This window comes from Vicia villosa, unplaced genomic scaffold (genome assembly GCF_029867415.1).
Source record: "Vicia villosa cultivar HV-30 ecotype Madison, WI unplaced genomic scaffold, Vvil1.0 ctg.005052F_1_1, whole genome shotgun sequence".
NCBI classification, from domain to species: domain Eukaryota; kingdom Viridiplantae; phylum Streptophyta; class Magnoliopsida; order Fabales; family Fabaceae; genus Vicia; species Vicia villosa.
Window position 1 is genome coordinate 96,558 of NW_026706564.1, and position 19,647 is coordinate 116,204.

Here is a 19,647-nt window from a genome sequence, read left to right on the forward strand (position 1 = left end):
TATGTAAAATACATCTTGCAAGGAACCGATTTTCATCAAATTCAATGAAGAAATAGTCATCTTGTCACAAGAGGAAGTATAAGTGCAGACCTCAATGACACATATGGTCATGTTGTGAAACAATTATATTCAAAATAAAAATAAAAATAAAGCATGGTGTGATTGGTTTTGGCATTACTACTAATAAGTCAGTTTAGTCATTTAATAGAAAATAGGTTAAGTCAATAAGCAGAAAACATGGTTAAGTCAGTTTAAGCAGTTAACATAAGTTAGTTTATAATTTTAACATAAGTAGATGAGAAAAATGGAAAGGTCAATCAAACTCAGGCCACTGAACCAAATTAAGTCAACTGAACCAAAGTCATTAACATACCTCTTTGAAGTCATTTTGGGAACTCTTTGAAGGTAGAAATTGCCACAATAGCAGATTCATCATAAGGATATTTGAAAAATGAAGCATAAAATATTTTTTTTTAGACTTGATTGAACAGAAACAATAGCATTTAAAGTAGGGAGAAACAATAGCAAACAAACATTCAAAACAAAACAGGACCTGATCTAAAACAACAATAAACATAAATCATACCTAATTGTTCTTCTCACCTATTTAGTGTATCGAACTACATACGTGCGTGAAAATATACACAAACTATTAGGAGACACATCACACATCAAAATATGAAAAATAGATCAAATGAAAAAGAGAACTACCGAAAACAAAATAAAATTGCTCAGAAATTAAAGATTTTGGTTTTCTAATAAGAGCATTCGGAGAAGAAAAAGTAAAATGTTTTCTTTTTCCGTTTCGAGCTATGACGGTCGGAGAATGAAAAGGGGTAGTCGACGACAAGGTTCGTCAAAACAAAAATCAATTCGGTTTATTCGAAAGGTCGTGAGATGGGGAGAACGGATATGCAATTGGTTTTGCAATCGAGGTGGTGATGGAGTGGAGAAAGGGGCTGCGGCGGACTAGGGTTTAGAGGAGGGAAAGAGAGACAAAAGAGAGGTTGTATGGAGATGAAGAGAGAGAAGTAGAAAATGAAGTACACTGAGAGAGAATAGGAATTGGGTCTGAATGAGTTCTTTTTGAAATGTATTATCCGGGTAATAATAATACATATTAGATAATGTTGTAAATTCTCAAGAAAGAGTAATAATGATGCCACCTTGCAAAAGCATTTAGTATGATTGGTCAGAAAGTTCTTATTTAGTCAATTACTAAAATGACCTTTTCTTAGTGCAAATTATTTTTGAAGAAAGGGCATTATTGATAGTTTGGTCAATTGATTAGTAATAGATAGATAGTAGATAGATAATTGAAGATAAAATTCTATATTATATATCTAGTGTTTCTATGATGTCCGCATCGAAATCTAATACTTCATTAATCATAACTAATATTAAGGGTATATTTAGATTGAAGGTGAATTTGATAAAAAAAAATTACATTGAATTATTGTAATTTTGTATAAACTGCACTTTAGACTTCAACAAATTAATGTGAATTTATCAAACCTACCACAACTCCAAACATACATCAAACCTTTTTGTTATGATAATTGATAAGATAGGGTGTGTTTAACATTAGGCCTGTGATTATCTTCTATTTATGCAGAGAGAACCTTCTTCACCTCCCATATTTCTAGAAAAAACACACATTATTGGAAATATACTTTTAGATGACACAATTTAATATTTTCTAGATATGTACATGTGAGGTCATGTTAAGAATAGGCAAAGTTCCTCCCTTCTTGAATTCCCATCCATTTGTTTGGTCTCCTAAAACTGATTGTGGATGGAAACAAAAAGGACATATAATTGCAGATGAAGATAACATAAATCAAATCATAAAAATTAGTATTTACCTAAAGTGTCCACTTTCATAACATAAACCAAACCATGAAAATTAATACTTTCTAAATTGTCCACTATTTTCATTTCATAAAAAAGGTGTATAAAAACTAAATGAATGAAAGACATAAGTTACAAAATGAGAAATGACTGAAGCAAGGCTATATAGTCCTCCTCCTATATTTGGTTTATGCTAGCCTTCTCATCTTGACATTTAGAGGAATCTCTTTGTAAGATGGAACCTTCTCAGCTGCCCTTCGCATGGGTCTTCCAAAAGAGTGCCTTGGAGCTTCCTTTCTTAAATCAGAACTTACTCCTCTTTCAGGTTTTACAGAGGAAGTATTTAGTTTGATAGAAGATCCAGATTGAGTGATAGCGTATTGAGCATCCTCTATCTCAAATAAATTTTCTAAAGGTTCGAGTTGATGGACTTTTGACGTAGCAGAATGTCTCCTCAAACGTCTTCTGCGTACCAGTGAAAATGGGGAACTTATTAGTTATTACATTGACAATTTTGAGCCAATATGCAAAAAAAATGTTACTCCAAATTGTTAACATCGATCAAAATAGTTATTGAATTTTATGAATTAGTAAATACATTCATGAAATTGTATTGTGTCGATCAAAATGATCCCTCTATTAACTTCTAAGGTTAAATGCTATGATGACATCATAAAATGTTAAATGAACATGTGACCTTCCACTTAGATACTACATCATCATAAACTTATGCAATCCATTAAATAATTTTTACCTTACAAATTACTCTTACGAATTAATAGCTTCTGATGTGAGTCATGTGACATTGGCAAGGGATTCGCGTGGAAGGCTACCCCGTCCGTTTGGCGTGTCACTTTATAACCTCTAACAATAGAAGTTAACGGATGGGCTTATGTGATTACATGCTCCAATTTTAGGGATGCATTTGCTAATTCTCATAATTTATCTTTTTCGAACTTTGGAATCTCATTGATGTAATTAATTTCTAGCACTCGTCAAAACTAAATTTAGATGGATGCATTGTTCAATGAGCTTTGGTATCTAATGAGCATGAGAACTAACCTGTCTTTACCCTTTTCTTTGCTTGTATTTTTTGTGGCAACGTTAGAAGAACAGGTCGCTGTAAAATTCCATAACAGATTTATAAACAGAACTAAGAAGAAAATGTAAGTACAATATGTCAACAAAGAGGCTAAGTCCTAACACTTACATTTACTCCTTATGCGTCTCCTGGTCAAACAACATTGTTTTTCGTCATTGCTAGTTCTAGGGGACTGCAGTACTTCTTTTTCATCTCCTTCCTTGAGCCAATCAAAATATACAACAAAGAAAGATAGAATGAGGAACAGCATTCATCAATGCCTTCATCAATACGATAAAAATAAATGAACGGTTTAAAGATCAGGCACCTGTAACTGTGATAACGACGCATTCTTCTCAGAGTCAATCTCCTCTTTTTCCTGCCAAAACCATTTGTTAGAAGAGGGACCACTATTTTAGGCCTGTATAGAACATTGTGGAGCTAGACGAAAACTTAATTAGAACACAAAGAGTGAAAAGGATAAAGTTTTAAGTTGAGGATATACACATTCACAATAGCTACTGAATCATAATTTAAAATAACTTGGCGGTATTAATCTTTCCATAAAGAAGGAATAAAAAAAAGGTATGCTGCTATCAGTACTTGATGTTTCCATGCAGTGCAGCAATAAAAAAAGGACATGAATATTTATGCCAAGAGATAACAAAAATGATTCTAGAAACATAAAGTTGATTCTAAAAATTGATTATGTTTAAATGTGAATTAAAGATAAAGTGATTAATGTTTGGATACATTCATGCACAAGTAAATAGAAACGTAAATTTTGGTGCAAAAATCATGTTTAGATTCAGAAGCTACAAATCCTATTTTCGAGTAGAATCAATTCTTGAAGCAAAATAAACTCTCCTTTAGAGGAACCAAATATGTTAAAATTAATTATACACCTCCAAAATCATTTTTTATTTCTTTCAAAAGTGGAACCAAACATACATTTAGTGTCCATTTGTTTCATTATAGGATACTCCACTCAAAACCATGTATACAGTATACCCAGCTCAACCAAACATGGGCTTAGTAATTGAGAATCAGGCTTAAAAACATACCTGTATCTCGAAGGCCTTTCCATTAATCAAAGCAGCCCTCCACAAAATTTCATGTTGCAGTGTTTTTATCTGAAACACAGGTACCATCAAATTAAAACAAAGCTTCAATAAGACAAGCATTTCAAGTTCATGAACAAAAAAGACAGAAGTCCTGATAAATTAACTCACCTTATCCCTCCCCAAGTTAAGTTCCTGCAAAATTAACCATAAGAAACACAAAATCACTATCATCGCCCTCAAAGTCAATATGATATTGAACAATAATCAAGTAAACTCCAATTCAGTCCGTCAACTATCGCTATTACTACTGCTTAGTCCAAAGCCCCTAATAGAATTCTCAAATCTACACCCATCTTTTAGTCTATAATTTACAAAACTATATGTTTTTAATCACTAAAGAGGACTAAAACATGCAATTTTGTAAGTTATAGGACCATGGTAAAAACTAAAAAACCAATTATTAAATAACTCTGTAGCATCAAGACCTCTGAAAAATGGTGTGTCTGTGTCCAGATCAGTGTCAGACACTAACACTTATGATTATGTTCAATTTATTAAATTTTTTAATTATCACTGGTATCGACGTGCCAGTGCGTAGTCGTGTCCGGTGTCGGTGTCTGTGCTTCACTGCTTCATAATCACTAACCAGAAATTGGTTATGAATTATGAAAATGGACGATGAAGAGACTTACTGCTAACATGAGACTATTAGACTGAGCAAGATTCCAGTTTTGCATTTGAAGCTTCTTCATATCGCTTCTCAATCTCTGCAATTCAGCTCCACTCCTTTCTATCACTTTACTATTCAAACCAAATCAAGGAAAACAAAAACCACTTTCTCCCAACCAAACCAAAATTAATCACTTCCTGAAATTTTAACAAGCTTTTCAATTCCATAAATCACAATTAAACTTACATTTTCCACAATTTCAATTCAAAAACCAAAATCATCAAAATCCCTAATCATCATTATGATCATGAGTATTTAAATTAAAGGATACTTTCTGTCTGCAAGGAGGTTGATCAAATTCGCTCTTTCCTGTAACAGAATTCAACAACAAAAAAACTATAAACGATTAAAAGTAAATTACTTGAAGAAGAAGAAAAGAGTAATTTAGGTTACCTTTAGCGGTTGTTGAATGCAATTATTATCAATAGTGAGTGTATTGTTATTGTTTTCTTGTTGAGAATGAGAAGAATTTGTGATATCCGAAAGCCTTCTTCGCATTAATTTTCCGATCGATTTCTTCGGCATTTTGTGATTTTCTGTTTGCATGATGACTCTGTTGTTGCAGAGAGTGCGAAATACGAACGATTTGGTTCAGAACGTAATAAGAATGAGATATGGAAAGAGATGGAATGAGTGTGGAAGAAGCAAGGGAAAAGAAAAGAGAAGAAAGGAAAAGGAATGGAAAGAAAAGAAAAAGAGAAGTTACCGTTGTGTCGCTAGAATATGATTTTCAAATATTTTTCCAACGCTTTAGAATTCCTACCATAAGATAAATTAAAAAGAGATTCCCAAATTTTCACTTTCTTGTACGTTTTTTTTTTTTTCATAAATAAATTTTCAATTTTAACCTATGTTTTAAATATTACTCCAAGGATAGAGTATTTTTCCTGTACCTCTCCACCTTGTTGCATATAAGATACTTTGTGAGATTCGTGTTGGGTGCTTGCAAATAAAAGAATGGAGGAGGGGTGGCAATTGAATCCATTAAGAGAAAATTTATTCAATCCATCCACACAAAAATTTATTCAATTCATCCATCATATAAAAAATAAAATAAGTTAGTTAATTAGATTAAATTCATTCATTTACATAGATAGATGAATTCGATTCATAACATATTTTAATGATCCAATAGTTTATTTTTACCTAATACTTTGAATTTATTAAATTATTTTAAAAAAATTAATAAAAAATGGTCTTTCGGAAATTATTGTAAAATGATCCATCTATTAAAATCCAATTTATATCCATCCAATCCATCCATTTTGCCACCCCTAGGCCATTACATCTGATGACGATTCTTTCAAGCTCTATTTTAACTCTAAGAGGTTGAGTTTTCTTATCGACCACGGTGTGAGGAAAGGTTTCCCTAGTGGTGGTCACGAGCTCACTTTATCCTCACTTTTTGGGACGTACATCTACAAATAAGCATATCTCAGTGACAAGTGCAAGGTGATGGTCGATCCTAGGGGCATCGCCCCACTAAAAAAGGCTTTGATATATTGAGACTTGCTTACAACTTGATGCAAATAGTAAGGAATAGAAAAATAGAATTTTCAGGGAGGAGTGATTATTGTTTACTCATTTTACTATTACTTTTTCTCAAGTTGTCATTATTGTTTACTTCATTTATGGTTCTAGTGACGTCCTTCGATACTGTTGTCAGAGAAGTCATGAACATTATTGATTAATGACTTCTCGGATAGTGTATCGATAATGTCAAAGTAATAAAAACATTGAAGTCACGTGAAATGCTATTTAACAAGACAATAATTGTGCAATGTTTAAAAAAAATACTAAATGGGAAGTTTTTCGAATTTTAATGCGAAAAAGAAATTAAAGTATTATGTCAATAATACGAAAGTGGTGGTTTTGTATAGAATCCTCTATTTCTCTACTATTGATGTTCGATGTATTACATAAATGATATAGTTGATATAATTCCACGGTGAATTAACAAAATCGTTATACCTGATCCCTTTATGTATAGCTCACTAATCTATGCTCAGAGTTTTTTATCCCTAGTCCATCAGTGTAAGCAATATTAGGCGATGCAATATAACGTTAGTTCCTAAGCCACTGCTCGAGGTCTCATATCCATATTCAACCGGTGTAAGCACAACAATTGCCCTAGGTCCAAAGCATAAACTAATGGTCAGTATTCTCTGTGCGCCCAAATCAGATTAAAAGACTATCTCACATAAAAAGCATTAAGAACAAGGTGCAATTAAATAGAATTATAACTCGAATTATTTATGCAATAACAGATCAAAAATATGTCCCAACAGTATTAAAATAGATTCATCAAACAAAATCTAACCTATGAGAGATATAGCTACTCATAATAAAAATTACATTACCAAATAAAAATAAGAGGTTTGCATAAGAGATTCTTTGAATAACTCGTCTCCAATGGCTTCAAATGCGTTCCAAATATGCCTTCTGGTGTTGTAAATAGTCACTTGCAGTGTAAAATCGCAGAACCCCCGAAAAGTATCAAAGTCCCCTTTTAAAGCCTTCTGAATCAGTCAGATTGTGTCGGAAATTGCCCAGAAAAAGGATCCATCACGGGCGGGATAGCCTGCATCGCGCACGTGATGCAACATTAGCATATCAAACACGCACGCGATAGCGCGCGATGGTGGCATGATTAATACAGTAGCTTGTACACGTTTGCTCTCTTTTTATCAAATTTCTCCAAGTCCCTATTTCTTCATACTTGATCATTTTTTCTTCCTTCATTAACTAATCCTCATCAAATTTAGTGCTCTTTAACTCGTTTTTCTCTGTTTCTTCAAAAAATATATGCAATGACAGAGTGTCATCACAATCCCAAACTTAATATGTTGCTTGTCCTCAAGTAACTTGCATACAACTGAAAATTCCAAACGGAAACACAAACCACAACAGTAACAATTGAATATCACCATATAGTATTTTTACCTGATTGCCTTTCTAGCTCCTAACTGCAATCTGGCAAAATGAAAAAAATCCTCTACTTTAGCAAGTACTCGACATGTCTCTCTCTCTCTCACTATAATTCACTCAATTGACAGGATGATCTCTCAATTAACATGCAAACCTGCTTATACTGAGTTTGATCATATTCTAACAAAATTTATCAAAGTAATCAAAACACACACACACATTTGAGGGCTTTTTCGGATGTAACGTGGCTTAGGATGGGTAGTAGATTTTTGGAAAAATATGTTTAAACCTTTGGAATTAGGTTCCTAGTTCTCCTTTAATTATCATACCAAATATTTTCCTTCTAATTGGGATTAGAGATTTATGCTTTTTGTGGTCTTTATTGTTTCTTTTTTATGTTTTCTCTTTTTTTTTTTGAAGAAGCAGTTTTAACTTTTTTTGTTATTGAATATTTTGAATCTTGACCACTAACCCCAAACTTAAACTTTGCTCACTTTCAAGAGCAACCCCCAAACTTGTTCATTTGCCTATGACAGGAAAACTAAAATTTTACCTAACTCCAAAGAAAAGGTGAAACGATTTAATCTTTCAAATCCCAACATAAAGATAAATCAAAAAGAGATTCCCAAATTTGCACTTTCTTACACTTTTTTTTCATAAATAAATTTTCAGATTTTAACCTATGTTTTGAATATTACTCCAAGGATAAAGTATTTTTCGTTGTACCCTTCCACCTTGTTGCATATAAGATACTTTGTGAAATTCATGTTGGGGTGCTTGCAAATAAAAGAATGATTGAAACTCTTATAAGAGATGGCTTTCAAGAAAGGGAGAGGACGGGGACGAGGGAGACCACCCAGATCGAGACCTTCATAGCCGGAATCACCGCTGGTTACGAATGAGGAAGAGTTGGAGGCACCGCAGGTCGATACAAAAATTGTGAAGGAAACGGAAAAAGGAACTGACGATACACATAGCGCAACCATTGCTGCGAAAGGAGTTGAAGCTCTTGCTGCGAAATTGATCCGCTGTCGCACGCGGGTCAAAAACGAGTTAATTTGTAAAACTGTAGTAACGACGGTAACGGTAACTCGAGTATCGTCTCTCAAGGATTCCTATTCTTATTAACCAATGTAAAATCAAATTTGGGGGGGGGAGTTGGTTCAGTTTCGAATTACAGAAAAAAATGCTTAAAATAAGTGATTCTGAAAATAAGCTGTTTTGAAAATAAGTGATTATGGGATAAGCCAATCTACCGATTCAGTTCCTACCAATCATCGATTATTATAATTTTACTATCCTAAGCGGATTCCATTCCTGTTCGATTATAACATCAATCAACAAGCGCGACAACATTATCAGAATCATATTTCCCGTTTGCCGAATTAAGCATTCGGTTAAGCATACAGCGGATTAACGATTAAGCAACGATAAACCGCAAATAAATTGGAAAGCATAAATCAATCGAACCAAACAATCTACTCTACGAATAATCAGATTAAGCAAATGATAAACACAAAGTAGAATTGAAGGATTTGGAATTATAATGCAAAATTATATTAATCTCATAGTTTTGGAACCTGAATACGGAAGATTAACTCGAAAGGATTAGTTCGCCATGGATCAATTCGTACAAGCCTTGTTTTTTCGTGAATGGGAGATGATTCTGAACAGTACCGCGGCTGCTACCCTAAGGGGAAAGATTACAACCTGTTTTACAACCCAACTGGGTCAAACATACGACCCAGGCCCAAAACCAATTAACCCGAAACTTAACTAAAGCTAGTGCAGCAACTTCAACGCATATTCTGGCCCTTCTACAGTCCGATTCTGACTTTGACTCAAACATAAGAATTGTAGCTCTTTCTCTTAGCTTTCCGGCGATTATTAGAACGCCTCAATCGGACTCCTGGAACTCCAGATATGATCGTTTCCGTGCAAACTGTTATTGCTGAAAAATTAAAACGAAAAACAATTAAGTGCAAAAATAAAATAAAATATTAAAACATATTAAAACATAAAAATAAATAAAACAAACCGAATAAATGCTTGAGTACAAACATGGAAGAATGTGCATCAAAATGCACTGATCAAATTCCCCCACACTTGAACTTTTGCACTCCGAGCAAAATGAAAAGAAAGCAGAAATACATCAACAGTTACTCATCCTAGGCTACAAATCTTCTTCGGTTAAGTTTGCATCGACAGGTACTAATCTTGCACACTAAGGACATCGTAAGAACACTAACCACAGATATGCAGACATAAGGCTCCTAAATACACAAACCAATTCAAATCATATTATTATACCATAGCCTAACTTACTCATCCTTTTTGCTCTTTCTCATTCAGGCGCAATCACATTAAGCCCGTTATCTCCACACACTTATAGCAGGACAACCGGTTAGTGACTCTGATCCTTTTGCACGGGGTTCCGGTACTTGCGTGGCATAACCCTTTGCTTACTCAGATGTAGTTGCGGGGGATCGGACCGTAATCCTCCCTACCAAGTTCAGCACCAGAAACCGCTGAACCAACTAACAAAGAGTTTTGAAAACTTTTTTTTTGAAGATTACACAACCGTTGGGTTAAGTGACCGGGTGAGGGTCACCAAACTTAGAAGGTGTATTACCTTTTTCTTTTCTCTTTTTTTTTCTTTTCTTTTCGGAACATTCACTTATATTCATCGGCTTCCTGCGTAAAGTGTGAGAGATGGTGCCGACTGCTGAAATAAACTACTCAAGAGCTGTCAAAGAATGAGAAATTAAGGCTAAAACATAATAACAAATTCAAATCGATTTCCGTATGCAGGAGACTTACGGTGTTAGAACGATACCGATCTTGTGAATTTTTCCCAAGTCTCTGCAAACCCGACTCAAATCAGTGTGTAGCCTAAAACTTTCAAGAAGATGCATTTTTTTATTGAAATTAAACAAAATACTAACAAACAAAAAACAAATAAAACACACGATTTCCTCCCCCACACTTAAACTAAGCATTGTCCTCAATGAAAGGACATTACTAATAAAGTAGAGAGAAGGAAAGAAGGACTCCCTGATCAAGTTGCAGTGTAGTCAGGTGCTTCTAAAGAAAGCTCCTCTATGCTGACATTTTCAGGCACCGAACTTTCATGGAATAACTTCAGCCGCTGCCCGTTAACCTTGAAGACTTTGTCAGTACCTGCACTTTTTATTTCTACTGCAACATGAGGGAAAACATTAGTAACAACAAAGGGGCCAATCCATTTGGATCGAAGTTTCCCAGCCATTAGCTTAAGGCGGGAGTTAAACAGTAAAACTTGTTGGCCCACAGAAAATTCCTTCCTAGAAATCATTTTATCATGGAAGTGCTTAGTTTTTTCTTTATAAATCCTAGAGCTCTCATAAGCCTCTAATCTAAGCTCTTCCAACTGTTGCAATTGGAGTTTTCTTTCAATACCTGCTTGTTGCATCTCCAAATTACAACTCTTCACCGCCCAAAAAGCACGGTGTTCTATCTCAACAGGAAGATGACACGCCTTACCAAAAACAAGTCGATAAGGAGACATCCCAATGGGTGTCTTGAAAGCTGTTCTTTGAGCCCAAAGTGCGTCTTCTAGACGACGACTCCAGTCTTTCCTGTTTGGCTGCACCATTTTCTCTAAAACCTGTTTGATCTCCCTGTTTGAGATCTCAGCCTGCCCATTAGTCTGTGGGTGATATGCAGTAGAGACTCTGTGCACAACTCCATACTTCCGGAGTAAAGCTTCCATGGCGCGGTTACAGAAATGAGTGCCTTGGTCACTTATGATAGCTCGCGGTATTCCAAACCTGCAAAAGATATTAGACCTGACAAAATCTGCAACAACTCGAGAATCATTAGTCCTAGTGGGGATAGCTTCCACCCACTTTGAAACATAATCAACAGCAAGTAAAATGTAAAGGAAACCAAATGATACAGGAAAAGGACCCATGAAATCAATTCCCCATACATCAAATACCTCACAGAAAAGCATAGGCTGCTGAGGCATTTCACTCCTGCGAGTGATGTTGGTACCTGCTATCTGGCACTCTTTACAAGTGCGATAAATCTCAAAAGAATCCTTAAAAATAGTTAGCCAGTAGAAGCCTGAATCAAGGACTTTTCTCGCAGTCCTTTGAGGACCGAAATGTCCGCCGACTTGAGATGCATGAGAAAATTTCAAAATAGATTCAATCTCATTGTCGGGGACACATCTCCTGATTACCTGATCACTACCAAACTTCCATAGATATGGATCATCCCAAACATAATATTTGGAATCACTTTTGAGCTTGTGAACCTGTGATCTAGATGCACCTGTAGGAAAAACACCAGCAACAAGAAAATTAACAATGTCAGCAAACCAAGGTGTAATCCCATGCAAAAGAAACAGCTGCTCATCAGGAAAGTCATCCTTAATAGGAAAAGGATCTTCATCTCTCTCTATCCTGCTCAAATGGTCAGCCACTAAGTTCTCAGCTCCACTTTTGTCTTTAATGTCAACATTAAACTCTTGGAGCAGCAACATCCACCGAATCAATCTTGGTTTCGCGTCCGGCTTCTTCAGCAAGTACTTTAAAGCTGCATGGTCAGTAAAAACAACAACCTTGGAACCTAGCAAATAAGATCTGAATTTGTCAAGAGCAAAAACAATAGCTAGCAGTTCTTTTTCAGTGGTAGTGTAATTTGACTGTGCAGAATCTAAAGTCCTAGAAGCATAGTAAATAACATGGGCAGCCTTGTCAACCCTTTGTGCAAGGACAGCCCCAACAGCATAATTCGAAGCATCACACATAAGCTCAAAAGGAAGTGTCCAGTCAGGGGGCTGAATGATGGGAGCGGAGGTCAATGCTTTCTTCAAGAAGTCAAACGCTTGTTTGCATTTGTCATCAAACTCGAAAGTGACGTCATTCTTCAACAAGTTCGACAGCGGAAGAGCTATCTTGCTGAAATCCTTGATGAAAAGCCTGTAAAAACCTGCATGACCAAGAAAAGAACGAATCTCGCGAATGCAAGAAGGGTAAGGCAGTGTAGAAATCACATCAATCTTAGCAGGGTCAACAGAAATTCCTTTTTCAGAAATAATGTGACCAAGAACAATTCCCTGCTCAACCATAAAATGACACTTTTCATAATTCAACACAAGGTTAGTCTCGATGCATCTTTCTAAAATCAAGTTTAAACTGTTCAAGCATGCATCAAAAGAAGAACCATAAACAGTAAAGTCATCCATAAACACTTCCATGCAATTTTCAATAAAATCAGAGAAAATACTCATCATGCATCGTTGGAAAGTGCCAGGAGCATTGCAAAGGCCAAAAGGCATCTTCCTGTAAGCAAATGTACCGAATGGGCACGTGAAAGTGGTCTTTTCTTGATCTTCAGGTGCAATATGAATCTGAAAGTAACCTGAAAAACCATCAAGAAAACAATAATGTGATTTACCAGCTAGCCGTTCAAGCATCTGGTCAATCAACGGCAAAGGAAAGTGATCCTTTCTAGTAGCCTGGTTCAGTCTCCTGTAATCAATACAAACTCTCCAGCTGTTCTGGACTCTAGTGGGAACAAGTTCATTCTTTTCATTTTTTACCACTGTGAGTCCAGATTTCTTAGGTACAACCTGCACTGGACTTACCCACTTACTGTCAGAGATAGGATAAATGATACCTGCTTGCAAGAGTTTGGTTACCTCTTTCTTTACAACATCAAGAATCAAAGGATTAAGCCTCCTTTGGGGCTGCCTTACTGTTTTCGCTCCATCCTCAAGTAAAATCCTGTGCATGCACATCGAAGGACTAATACCTGGAAGGTCGGCTAATGTCCACCCGATTGCTTTCTTGTGCTTCTTCAATACCTGCAAAAGTCTGTCCTCTTGATTGAAATCAAGGTTAGAAGAGATAATAACAGGAAGTTTTTCATTATGCTCCAAGTAAGCATATTTCAGGTTCCCAGGGAGCTCTTTTAGCTCTAAGGACGGGGGCTGAATGATGGATGGAAGGCTTGGGGCAGCCGGGATGTTAAGAGCATCCACGGTAAAAACAACCTCATCGGTAAAAACTTCACCTGTAGGAAATGTATCAGGCTGCAAGGAAGCATCAATCTCAGCACAAAGAACACAAACATTAGTGTCAGTGCAGTCAGGACATGAATAATTATCATCAAAATCAGAGAGAGATGGAAAATCAAGTGCAAATAATTCAGAACAACTCTCATCAACTAATTCAGAAATCAACTCAATGTTAAAAACCGAATGCTCCTCCACGGGGTGTTTCATGGCATCAAAGATATTAAATTTTGCGACGATGTCACCAAATTCCATGGACATGGTTCCATCATCAACATCAACTTTTGTCTTCGCCGTTTTCATGAAAGGTCTGCCTAAGATGATGGGAGCTCTGCTTGACTTAGTTTCTCCTTCCATGTCCAGAATGTAGAAATCTGCAGGAAAAATTAAATCGTTAACTTGAATGAGGACGTCTTCCACTATGCCGGTAGGACGTGCATTGCTCCTGTTCGCCAGTTGAACGATTAAACCTGTATGCTGCATGGGACCAAGGCAAAGGTTATTATAAATAGAAGTAGGCATAACATTAATGCCCGCTCCTAAATCAAGCAAACAATTATCAAATTTCTTATCCCCGGTGGTACAAGGAATAGTAAAAGTTCCCGGGTCCTTGCACTTTTGTGGCAAGACCTGAGAGATGGCCGAAACACTTTGTTCGGGCTGAATGAAAGCAGAGATGCTTCTTCCCAAGTTGACTCTGTCACTTCCTTTCAATTTTCTCTTGTTTGTACAGAGATCCTTCAGAAACTTTGCATACCTTGGAACTTGCTTAATCACATCAAGAAGCGGAATGTTTACCGTTACTTTCCTAAACATATCCAGAATTTCTTTTTCTTTGTCTCCCTCCTCAATTCTTTTATTTTTCAGAACTCTATGTGGGAAAGGAACTGGTGGCACATAATCCTTTTCTTTATTTTTTTCAGTTCCGACCACAACAGAAGAAGGAGAAGAAAGCTCAGCTGGAGAAGGTTCAGATGGAGAAAGTTCAGAAGTTACCTCAATGAATTTTTTATTCTTTTCAGGGGCTGTTTCTGTAACTTTTCCAGATCGCAAAGAAATAGCACTCACATTAGCATTACCATTCGGATTGACAACAGTTTGTGCTGGAAGTTGGTTTGAACCTTGAGCTTGCATATTATTTATTTGAGTAGTAAGTTGTCCCATCTGTGTGGTCAAGGTCTGAATGCTAGTGTCGGTTCTTTGTTGAAACTGAAGTTTGTTCACGGCCATTTGCTTAACAAGATCTTCCAAGGATGGTCCGGAAGTAGTAGCTGGAGGGGTGTGATGTGGCTGAGGTAATGGAACGGTGAGCTGTTGTTGGGAAGGCTGCTGATTTCCATATCGGAGGTTGGGATGATTCCTCCAATTGGGGTGATATTTGTTGGTAGACAAGTCAGGGGTGTTGTTGTACCTGTTCTGGTTGTAAAGGTTGGCTGCATAAGCTTGAGGCAGCTCGGTAACAGTATCATCTTTCAGAAGAGGACAAGTATCAGTGGGGTGATCATGAGCTGTACAAATGCCACATACAGTTGCTGTTTGAGGTTTCGCTACTGCAAGTTGTTTAACTAAAGCGGTCAGCTCATCAAGTCTGGTTTCTAAAGCTCTGTTCGAGGAACCTTGAATTTGATGTACACCCTAGGTCTGGACAGAATTGGTTCGAGTGGTGAACTGCTGGGAATTTAAGGACATATTTTCAATGAGGGCTCTGGCAGCAGCTGGAGTTTTGTCAACAAGTGCTCCACCACTAGCAGCATCAAGAATGTTTCTATCCATAGGTAACAACCCCTCGTAAAAGTACTGAATGAGAAGTTGTTCGGTAATCTGATGTTGAGGACAGCTTGAAACTAACTTCTTGAACCTATCCCAGTACTCAGCCAATGACTCGTTATCTTGTCTAATACCACAAATCTCTTTTCGGATTGAAGCAGCTCTAGATGCAGGAAAATATCGCTCCAAAAACACTCTCTTTAGAGCATTCCAGCTTGTGATTGAATTCGGTTCGAGATCATATATCCAGTCCTTCGCTGCACCCTGCAAAGAAAAAGGAAAAGCACGAAGTTTGATATGATCTTCAGTGATCCCTTCAGGCTTCAATGGTGTAGAGCACACCACCTGGAATTCCTTCAAATGTTTGTGTGGATCCTCACCTACAAGACCATTAAACTTTGGCAACAAGTGTATTAAACCCGATTTTAATTCAAAAGGAACAGCAACAGCATCATATTCAATACACAAGCCATTATAATTAACATCAGGGGCTGCAAGTTGCCTTAGAGTTCTATTTTCAGCCATTTCAAAAGCAAATTCAGAATCAGAATCAAACAAATTATGCAAATAATCAGACTCAGAATCAGACTCAGCTATGGTCGGTGAAGGTGAACTATTGCTAGCCTGGCCTGCTCTACGAAGTGTGTGCAAGGTTCTCTCTACCTCAGGATCAAAAGCAACAAGTTCAGGACAGGAAGACCTAGTAGCCAGGACTAGTGCACAACAATGCAGCAACAATCGTGAAAATGCCAACTATGTCCCTAAAACAACACAATGAAGCAAATCGATTAAAAATAATTCAAAAAAATAAACTGACACCAAAAATAATCTAATGACGTAAAAATAAAATTTTGAAATTTTTTTCGGAATTTTTCGACTCTATGAAAACAGAAAATAAATCATTAAAAATAGAAAAACGATGAATTTGGCGATTTTGGGGTCGAATTCCCTTACCTTTTTAGAGTAAGGGAGTATTGATCGCACGATTTTTCTACTTCCAGTAGGCAAAAACAGTTTACAATCGAATACAATTTTTTGCAAAAACTGATTTTTTTTTCCGATTCTAAACGCGGACTGACCAAAACCGTGAGGAAACTACGGCCTAAACGCACAAACAATAAATCTAAGACTCTAAAATCAGTTAATATTCACAAGAATCCCCGGCAACGGCGCCAATTTGATCCGCTGTCGCACGCGGGTCAAAAACGAGTTAATTTGTAAAACTGTAGTAACGACGGTAACGGTAACTCGAGTATCGTCTCTCAAGGATTCCTATTCTTATTAACCAATGTAAAATCGAATTTGGGGGGGGAGTTGGTTCAGTTTCGAATTACAGAAAAAAATGCTTAAAATAAGTGATTCTGAAAATAAGCTGTTTTGAAAATAAGTGATTATGGGATAAGCCAATCTACCGATTCAGTTCCTACCAATCATCGATTATTATAATTTTACTATCCTAAGCGGATTCCATTCCTCACTATACCAATTTTGTCTTTTAGCAGCACCCCTACTAAAGCGCTTTTAGCAAAAAGCGCTGGTATAGGTTGCGCTAAAAACAAAATAAAAAAACACGCTAAAAAAGCGCTCTTATAGGCTGGGGTACGAAAGCGCTTTCAAAAAGCGCTCTTATAGTGGGGTGGTACGAAAGCGCTTTCTGAAAGCGCTCTTATAGGGGGCTTATGAAAGCGCTTTCAAAAGCGCTCTTATAGGGGGTGGGGTACAAGAGCGCTTTTATCCTAAAAAGCGCTGGTATAGCCTTAGTTACGAAAGCGCTTTTCAAAAGCGCTGTCATACCCTTTTTAAAATTAAAATTTTTTAAAAAAATTATACTAAACGCGCTTCATCGTTTCCAAATCCCTAATTTCTTCATTGCTGCCCACAGAAAACTAAAAATCTTTGAACTCAGAAAACTCAGAAAATTGTTTCATCTGAAAATCGAATTCAAATCGTTTCCATCGTTCGCTTTCTCCTTCTGATTAGGGCTTCCGAACTTGCTCTTCTCACTCTGGGCTTCTGAACTCGTTCTTCTCACTCTGGGCTTCCGAACTCGCTCTTCTCACTCAGTATTCTTCTCAGGTATTCTCTTCGCATCTGGGTTTCGTGTTCTTTTTGTTCATGTAACATTTCTTATCTAGATTTATCTTTATTAGAAATTGCATACATTTTTCTCCCTTAAATTTTCCTTTCCGATACATAACTAGATTAATCAATACTGGGTTTTACTTGTCAATTGCAAAAATAAAAAATTGTTGACCACTTGTTGAATCTTGTAATGTTCTGAAGTTGTATATTTCAAAGTGTTTAGTTTGCTTCATGTTATTTGAAATTAAGAAAAAAATATGTTTGTGCTTGCTGTATATGCATCTTAGTTGTAGTTCAGAATGGAATTTTACTGCTGCTAAGGTTTTAGATTGTTCTAGAGAATAAAGATTTTACAAAAACTAGTTTTTTCCACTGAGATGTACTTTTTTTTTATGTTGATTTTTATCTCTTTGATTGTATTATTATATAAATAAAATTGCACATTCCTATACTTCACTAATGCAGCCAGTGGTTTCTTCTAGATGACCAATTTTTCTGTCAAATATCTTACTGTTAATGAACAATCTTTGATATTTGAAGTTTGCATTACATGCTCAAATCTATTAATTTGTGAGAAATTCACTTTTATGATACTGTGCCGGATAGTTTTAATTCCATTACTTTAATGTTTATGTTGATAGAAAAAAACCCGATTATGATATAGTTGGTTTTGAGAGAAACTGCTTTTAGAACTTTTTAAAACCAAATCTAATATTTGGTCCAATTTGGGTTGGTCTAAGAACCATGCACATCCCTGGCCAGAGAAACCGTGACAATTTTTCTTTTCTTATTTTAAGAACTTACCTTTCCTTCTCTTGTATAGCTCACTATTGAAAACATAGATCCATGGCATCTCCTTTCATAATTGTTAGCATCTATGCAATTGCAATCCAATTTAATCTGATTACCGTTTGTACAAAATTATAATCTATTACATTCATCTTATTCATTGATTTTTCTTTTCCACATCTTTTATCAACATGTTTTTCTGCAATGCACGGTTGCAACTTGTTATATGAGTTTTTCTTTGTAATTGCTCTTTTTTTTACAGTATCATTTTTTATGAATGGCTGCATTATTATTGAGAAACCGTTACACATCGTCGGTACACAATTTGTTCACCAATGCTCTTCGTCGTTAGGGTTAGGGTTAGGGATTTTTTTAAGCTATGGATTGTGTTAGTTTGTGAGTTTACTTGAATAATTTTTCCATAAATTGTGTTAGTTTGTGAGTTTACTTGAATTTGAATGCATTTGACATAAGTTAGGGTTAGGGTTAGGGATTTTTTTAAGCTATGGATTATGACCTAATTTTTATATTCTTCAATTAAGTTTTTTATTTTATATTTTTTAGGAATATCTTTGCTAGATAGGGGTTACTTGTGAAGAGTGAAAGTTTGATCTCATTCAAGAAGTTGCTTTCTACTATACAGGTAATTAATTGTTCTCTCTCGCCAAAGTAATATGCTGCGTTTTATTGCTTCTGATTCATTCCGTGTATCCTTTGCGTTTTGACAGAAACGCATTATACCGTTCTGTTCCTTAATAATTAGTTATTTTTGTTTAGCTTAATTAATTAAGACATGAGTGTAATACTCATTATTCCGACATGTGGAATATTCTCTGATTTTTAAGTGATGAACTTACTAACTTTGTAACTTTTAGATTATATTAAGTAATACTCATTATTCCGACATGTGGAATATTCTTGATGTCAATTTCGTTAATCGTTAAGTGATGAACTTACTAACTTTGTGAATTGAATTCGCCATAGGGGTTACTTGTGAAGAGTGAAAGTTTGACCGTTTTTGTTTAGCTTAATTAAGACATGGATAAGACATGGATGAATTCAAACCGATTGTCGAAAGAGTACGAGAAAGGGGTATGGGAATTCGCTGAGTTTGCGGTTGCGCACTCCGAAGACCCGCTTCGAATGCCGTGTCCTTGCTTGGGTTGCTGTTATGGGGGTAAGGTTGACGGGAAACAGTTGGGATCCCATTTACTACGGTTTGGAATTGATAGAAGTTATACATGTTGGACAATGCATGGTGAGAAAAGTAACGGGAATGCTGAGTCGAGTT

At 36.1% G+C, this 19,647-nt stretch overlaps 1 protein-coding gene across 1 annotated transcript; it reads right to left on the reverse strand.

Moving 5' to 3' along the window:
* Positions 1-1,865: 1,865 nt before the first annotated feature.
* Positions 1,866-5,403, reverse strand: LOC131642457 (shugoshin-1-like). Its single transcript, XM_058912695.1, has 9 exons — positions 5,120-5,403; positions 4,998-5,035; positions 4,689-4,797; positions 4,165-4,188; positions 3,997-4,065; positions 3,261-3,311; positions 3,062-3,152; positions 2,914-2,971; positions 1,866-2,316 (listed from the first exon to the last, which is right to left on the reverse strand). Exons 1-9 carry the CDS (start codon positions 5,270-5,272, stop codon positions 2,040-2,042), a joined length of 870 nt encoding a protein of 289 aa, XP_058768678.1. The 5' UTR covers positions 5,273-5,403; the 3' UTR covers positions 1,866-2,039.
* Positions 5,404-19,647: the final 14,244 nt, after the last annotated feature.